Source organism: Pan troglodytes, chromosome 7 (assembly GCF_028858775.2).
Source record: "Pan troglodytes isolate AG18354 chromosome 7, NHGRI_mPanTro3-v2.0_pri, whole genome shotgun sequence".
Taxonomy (NCBI): domain Eukaryota; kingdom Metazoa; phylum Chordata; class Mammalia; order Primates; family Hominidae; genus Pan; species Pan troglodytes.
In genome coordinates, this window is record NC_072405.2 from 12,389,771 (window position 1) to 12,397,286 (window position 7,516).

The 7,516-nt window shown below is 49.2% G+C and overlaps 1 protein-coding gene across 1 annotated transcript; it reads left to right on the top strand.

Annotated features, from left to right (window-relative positions):
- The first annotated feature begins 2,635 nt into the window (after positions 1-2,635).
- On the top strand, positions 2,636-6,932 carry LOC750640 (protein phosphatase 1 regulatory subunit 26). Its single transcript, XM_024344985.3, has one exon. It carries the CDS (start codon positions 3,135-3,137, stop codon positions 6,762-6,764), a length of 3,630 nt encoding a protein of 1,209 aa, XP_024200753.3. The 5' UTR covers positions 2,636-3,134; the 3' UTR covers positions 6,765-6,932.
- Positions 6,933-7,516: the final 584 nt, after the last annotated feature.

A 7,516-nucleotide genomic window follows, 5' to 3' on the forward strand; every position in this document is an offset into this window, starting at 1 on the left:
TTGATGACCTCAAAACATAGGTCCACTAAGGTACAATCATAAGACCATAAAATGTTTCCCGACCCCCACACCTTACCTCCACACCAGCAGGTATCCAGTATGACAACAGTGGGTTACAGATAGAAAAAGCTACAAAACACAAACTCTGTTTGAGAAGGAGTCCTTAGGGAGTCCTAGAATTAACGAGCACAAGAACCAGGATACAAGAAAAATTTGAAAACTTTTGGCAAGTACAACAGTGGCAAAAATTAAATGTGGCCCATCTTTTTTAAACTGAAGACTTATTTACCTCAGTTCCTATAACTGTACACATTATGTCTGGTTTTCAACAACAACAAAAAATTATAAACCATGCTAAAATATAGAAAAAAAACGCAAGTTGAAGAGACAAAGAAGGTATGAGAAACAGAATCATATATGAGAGAGATTTTGAAATTATCAGTTTGGGAACATAAAATAATTATGATTAATATTCTAAGGGCACTAATGGAGAAAGTGAACAATATGGAAAACAAAATAAAACATTGCAAGCAGTGTAAGAAGAGAGATGGATATTCTAAAAATTAGCAAAAAGGAAATGCAGGAAATTCATAACACTATAATAGGAATGAAGAATGTCTGTTTTTAATGAGTTCTTCTGAAGTGCAGGCACAGCTTAAGTGAGAATCACTAACCTGAAAGATAGGTCAAGAGAAACCCTACACACTTAAACATAAAGAGTGAGAATATTTAACAGAAAAAAAACTATTAAAAATAGAGCACCCAAGAAAAGTGGGACAATTTCAAAGGCATAATATACCATGTGATTAACTGGAATAAGAGAAGTAGAAGAAAGACAAAAAGGAACACAAAAATATCTGGTGTTACATTGTAAATAACCTCCCTAAATTAATGACTAATACTAAATGACAAATACAGGAAGCAGGCATATTATATTCAAAATGCAGGAAACTAAAGACAAAGAAAAAAATCTTGAAAACACACAAAAAACGTAATCTCTAAAAGAAGAATGAGAACTATAGAGAACTTATCAGAACACACAAAAGGAAGAGACTGCAGTAAAATATTTGAAATATTGAAGATAAAAAACAATTTATATTCGTTAAAATTATTACTCAAAAACACAAGAAAAAATAAAGACTTTCTCATCTTAACAAAAACTTAGGCAATTCATAGTAGAAGATCTTACCTGCAGGAAAGGTTAAAAATTCTTTGGGGAGAAGGAAGATAATATGGGTGAGAAATTCAAAACCACATAAATACAGGAAGTGAATAAAGAAGGAATCAGAAAAGGTATAGTTTTTTTTCCTTATTTATAATTGTTCTGAAAGATAATCTAAAAATAATAATATTGAAAACATATTGAGTAATATAGCATATAGATAAGTGAAATGAATGAAAGCAATGGAATAAGAAACTAGAGGAAGGAATTGGAAGTATTCTGATATAAGACATATGCTCCATCTATGAAGCAATGTAGTGTTACTTGAAGGAGAATTTTAATTAGTTATAAGCAAATATTGAAAAACCAATAAAATACATTTTTTAAAGTTAATTGATATGCTAAGAGAAGAGATAAATGGAATCATGTCAGATTTTGAATTAAACTCAGACGAGGCAGAAAATAAAAGAACAAGAACAACAAAACACAATGGATTGAAAACAGTTAAAAACATGGTAGGTATTCATCCAAATATACAAAAAACCACTTTAAATATGAAGGATTTAAATACAGCAAGCGAAAAACAAAGACGGCTCAGAGTGATTTAATAAAAGCAAAAACAAAACTAAGCCCCCAAAAATGTTGTCACAAAAAACTCACTTAAGTATAAAGACTCAATAAGTGAATAGTAAAAATTAGGTGAATAATAAAATTGTACTGCTTACTAACTTTAATGGAAAGTATCCTGGATTATCAATTTTACAGAAATGGACATCTGGGGTTATGGGGAGTATTACATATGATAAAGGGGATCAATGATCCAGAACGACATAACAATCCTAAACATATATGCACTTAACTACTGAGCATCTGATAGGTGATGCAAAAACCTTGCAGAACTAAAGTGACAAGTAGAAATTTTTATAATAGGACACTTCAACAGCCTTCTTTTTGGAATTAATACATCAAACAGAAAAAATTCTCGGTGAGAATATAGATGACCTGAAGAGCACAATCTTTTAACTTGATCAGGTTTCCTCAGATTAATAGAACATTCTCCAAAGTAGACAAAGTCATGGGCTATAAAACACGTTTTAACTAAATACAAGAATAGAGATCTAAGTATGTTCTCAGATCACAATAGAAATAATTTAGAAAACAATAGAAGAAAGATCAATGGAAAATTGTAAAATCTTTGGTGATTCAAAAACATGTTCCTAAATAATACATGCGTCACAGAAGTCCCAATAGTAATGAAAAATATTTGTTCTAAATTAACATAAAAACACAATTCATCAAAATATATGAGATGTATTAAAAACAGCATGTAGAAGAAAATTTATAGCACTAAATATACATATTAGAAAATTTAAAAATCTAAAATCAATCACCGAAGCTTCCATTTTTAAAAATTGGAAAAGAGGCGCGGCCCGGGCGCGGGGCGGCGGCAGCGGCGGCGCGCGGGGAGGCGGGGAGGCGGGGGGCCCGGCCGGACGCCCCTGCGCCCCCTCCCCGCGCCCCGGCCGAGGGCGGAGCGCGCTGGCCCTGCAGCCTCCGGCCTGCCCCCGGCCCGCCGCCTCCCCCGGGACGTGGGACGCGGGCGCAGGCGGGGTCCGCGCGGCGGGCGGCGGGGGACGGGCGGAGTCAAAAGTGTATTGAAAAAGCAGAGACAGAATGCCTCGGTGTGTAAGTGGAGTGATGAGGACCTGATCTCTGGGCCGTGTGGGAACACTGGCTGCCATTTCATCACAGTCAACCTGGACTCACAGAATTTCAAGAGCTTGTTGGTTGGGTCAAGAATGAACCTACGCATGACGGCGTGCTGATCCTGGGTTTCTAGTCGTCCTTTTTAACCTGCAAAGAAGCATTTGCAGACGTTATCTCATGGGTACCGCTTGCCAACTTTGGAGGATGTGAAGCCGGTAGAGAAATAAAGCATCGCCCCTCTGCGCGCCCCTCCCCGTCTGCTAGAATGTTTCTCATGAACGCTTCTCCAGTGGTTGCTCTCCAGTCCAAATGGGAGGCCTTTGGCCCGCCAGGGAGCTGTAGGTTCCCCAGGTGCTTCTCGGAGGCTGAAGAGGGCGTGGAGAGCGCGTCGGTGAGCGCCCGGGTGCAGATGCTGATCAGCACTCTGCAGCGCGACGGGGCTGCTCGGGGCACCAGCGATGAGCGCGCCACACAGAGGGGCCACAGGGCAAAGGGATGCCACGACGCCAGGCCGGCTGCCAAGCCCACCGTGCACAAGGAGCCACCCGCGTTGGCTGCCTGTGGTCTCGTTGCTGACTTTGACCCCATGGGGGAGGAGGAAACTGCAGACTTTGGCCCGTTGGTGCTAGATTCAGACAGTGATGATTCCGTGGACAGGGACATTGAGGAGGCCATCCAGGAGTACCTGAAGGCAAAGAGTGGAGCCGCACAGCCCGGGGCCGGCGGGGCCCAGCCAGGTGCAGCCCAGCCTTCCAGGGGCGCAGGCGGAGGCAGTAGATGTAAGCCGGAACCGGCTCACGGCAGTGCCCCGACTGCCCTGTGTCCCCCAAAACTTGTACCTGGATCAGGTGGTGGCCCCGGCAGCCAGGTGGGATCCAGCGAGTACCAGGGCTCCGCCTCCCCGGTCAGTGTGAGCAGCGATGACTCCTTCGAGCAGAGCATCAGGGCGGAAATAGAACAGTTCCTGAATGAGAAGAGACAGCATGAGACCCAGAAATGTGATGGGTCAGTGGAGAAGAAACCAGACGCAAATGAAAATTCCGCCAAGTCACTCTTGAAATCCCACCAAGAGCCGCCTACAAAGGTGGTGCATCGGCAGGGCCTGCTGGGCGTCCAGAAGGAGTTCGCCTTCCGCAAACCTCCCCGGTTAGCAAAGATGAACGTGCAGCCCAGAAGCCTCAGGTCCAAGGTCACGACCACGCAGGAGAACGAGGGCAGCACGAAGCCGGCAACCCCCTGCCGCCCTTCAGAAGCAGCACAGAATAAAGGTGGGATCAAAAGGAGCGCCAGCGCTGCAAGGAGGGGAAAGCGAGTCACGAGTGCGGCACAGGCGCCTGAGGCGTCCGACTCCAGCAGCGACGACGGCATCGAGGAGGCCATCCAGCTGTACCAGCTGCAGAAAACACGCAAGGAGGCCGACGGGGACCCGCCCCAGAGGGTCCAACTCCGAGAGGAGAGAGCGCCTGACCCTCCAACACACAGCACAAGCAGTGCCACAAAAAGTGCCTTGCCCGAGACCCACAGGAAAACACCCAGCAAGAAGAAGCCAGTGGCCACCAAGACAACGGACCCTGGTCCAGGGGGCCTGGACACTGACCATGCCCCCAAGCTCCTGAAGGAAACCAAAGCTCCACCTCCAGCGAGCCCTGCTTCCAGGAGTGAGTTTGTGGAACGGTCCTCGTGCCGGGCAGACACATCTGCTGAGCTGATGTGTGCAGAAGCAATCCTGGACATCTCCAAGACGATCCTGCCGGCCCCTGTGGAGGGCAGTGACGGGTCCCTGTCCGCAAGCCCACTCTTCTACTCCCCGAACGTGCCTTCCCGCTCTGACGGCGACAGTAGCTCCGTGGACAGCGATGACAGCATCGAGCAGGAAATCCGGACATTTTTGGCCCTAAAGGCGCAGTCAGGGAGTTTGCTGGCCAGAGGTGAGAGCTGCCCGCAGGCTGCCCAGGGTCCACTTTTGCCGCCTGGCCTCAACAGCCAGACCGGCGGCCACAAGACCCCTCTCTCTAAAACACCAGACCCACTGCTGGGCTGCAAAAGGAAGCGTAGAGGTGGTGGCCATGTGAGGCCATCCACGCCCAAGAAAATGCAGGAGGTGGTGAAAGACGGTAGCCAGGATGCCGACCACAGCCAGGGGAGAGCTGAGCCCGGCCATGAGGGGCGAGACCTGCCCATCCAGGGCAAAGCCAGTGAGGCCCTGGGAGGGGAGGGCACCGCCAGGGGGCCTGGCGACACTCGCATGTCACAGGGCCAGGGTAAGACAGACGAGGCAAGGCGCCTAGACGAGAAGGAGAGCTCCGAAGACAAAAGCAGCTCCCTGGACAGTGACGAGGACCTGGACACAGCCATCAAGGACTTGTTAAGGTCCAAGCGAAAGCTCAAGAAGAGGTGCAGGGAGCCCAGGGCTGCGTGCAGGAAGAAGGTCAGGTTCAGCACAGCCCAGACGCACTTCTTGGAGCAGCTGGGCGGGCTCCGGAGAGACTGGAAAGACAGGGGCCCGCCGGTGCTGAAGAGCTGCCTCTCCAAGTCCAAGAGAGACAGTGGCGAGGGTCCTGGGAAGAAACCCCCCAGGGTCTTTGGCAGCACGGCAGAGAGGACGAGGCAGGAGGGCGCCGGGAGCCAGGACGCGGCCCTGGCCTTCCGGGTGAGGAGACCCGCCTCCGCCTCTGCCTCCGAAGGGAATCCATTCCCCAGGGAGTCCCAGGGCCCAGCTCCCAGCCCCGGCTCCCTGTCTGATGACAGCAGTTCAGTGGACAGCGACGACAGCATCGAACTGGAGATTAGGAAGTTTTTGGCGGAAAAGGCCAAGGAGTCAGTGAGCAGTTCAGAAGTTCAGGCAGAGGGCCTCACCGCTCTCGGGACAGGGGGCCCAGCCAGGCCAGAGGTGCTGTGCAGGAAGGAGCCGGCCCCACCGCCTGGCGTGTGCACACGCAGCCAGAGGGCCAGGGGGGTCCCACATCTGGCCGAAGGGCTTCGAGGCACAGAGAGCGCAGGAGCACAGGGCACAGCTGGTCTGTTCAGCCAGGGCGGGAAGGGGCTCCCCGCTGCTCCTGCCCGAGGGGATCCGGTGCCGCCCAGGAGCACCAGCGGCGGTGTCTCCGCCAAGGGGCTCTCAGTGAGCAGGAGAAATGTTTACGTTCACAAAGACCAGAGCCCACGAGGGACTGAGCCTGCTGCCAAAAGTGCTTTTGGTCAGCTGCCCAGCTGTGCCACAGCGGGCACCGAGGCAGGAGGCGCCAGAGGAACCTTTCACATGGGCTGCGGGAGCCCGAGCTTCCTGACCCCCAGCCCGGGAGCTGAGAGGGACGCTGGAGCCCAGGCCGACCGCACACCGCCCTGGAGTGACTTCGCCCACCAGAGTCGGCTGCCCAGCCCGTGGGTGCTGCGCTCCGAAGGCAGGGATGCAGTGTGGAGGGGGGGCGTCGGGAGCGAGAGAGACAAGGGGTCCGAGGGCCCCGCCCGGGGCCTGCCCAGCCTGCCCCTTGCGGGCTTCTCGCCGCTGCTGTCCACCCAGCTCTTCCACTTTGGAAAGGGTGTCTCCTGGGGGGGCAGGCAGGCTGGCCTCTTCAGCCCCCACCTGGGGCTGCCTCTGCAGGGCCCGTCCTTCTCGGCCTTCAGGGAGGCCCAGGCCGGACCCAGCCCTGTCTTTGGAAGCCCACACTTGCTGGCAAAGAAGGACGGCGGCCCCTGGCCAACCAGGAAGGCACAGACAGGGCTGAGTTTGCATGACAGGAGGAGCTCGGGCTCGGAGGAAAGCATTTTAGACCTGAGGTATCGACGAAGGGTCAACAGGGATGACCAGGAGCAGGACGCCTTGGGCAGTGACGCCAGTGACTTCAGCGACACCTCCACGGAGGACAGTGGCAGCAGCTCAGTAGTGAAGGTCTAAGCCCTCGAGCTGTGGGTTCGCGTCCTGGGTTGCGTGCATTCGTGGAAAGCGGCGTAGCTGTGCGTGTAGCCGTGCGTGTGTGTGATGGTTCCGTAGCTGCAAGGAGGGGAAACAGTCTATTATACATAGCCCTGTATATATGTACACCAACATGAAACTTTTATTTAACAGACGTGTCCTGGTAAATATGATTTTTGTAGCTTTTTGTAAATTATTTAAAGTGATGTAAAAAATATTTTTGGAAAATACTGTTGTTCAATTTTGAAAAAAAAAATAAAAAAATAAAAAATAAATAAAAATTGGAAAAGAAAAATAATTTATGCTTAATGGAAACAAAGGAAAATAAAAAAAAATTAAAGCAGAAATTAATTGAACTGGAGACAGAAAAAAACCGGAATATCAGCAAAGTTTTCTTTGAAAGAAATTAGTAAAGTTGATAAACTTTTAGCCAAAGTAACCAACAAAAAGAGAAGCCCCAAATTAGCAATATCAAAAATAGAAGTGGGATTTTTCTATGATCTCTACTGATCCTATGTGCATTGTGAAGGTAATAAAGAGTATTATAAACAAGTTCATAACTCACAATTTGATCTTTTAAGTGAAGTGGATCATTCATTGAAAGACATATAATACCATGGCTTAACAAGGAAAAATGAATTAGCTGAGTCAACCTATAAATATCAAATAAATCTAACGGGTATTTTCAGTATTTTAACAAAGAAAACATGAGGCCCAGAGAGTCTCATTTGTGA

Bases quoted from the DNA above. Each gene is read 5' to 3' on its own strand.
- LOC750640 (XM_024344985.3), top strand. From the start codon at position 3,135: ATGTTTCTCATGAACGCTTCTCCAGTGGTTGCTCTCCAGTCCAAATGG.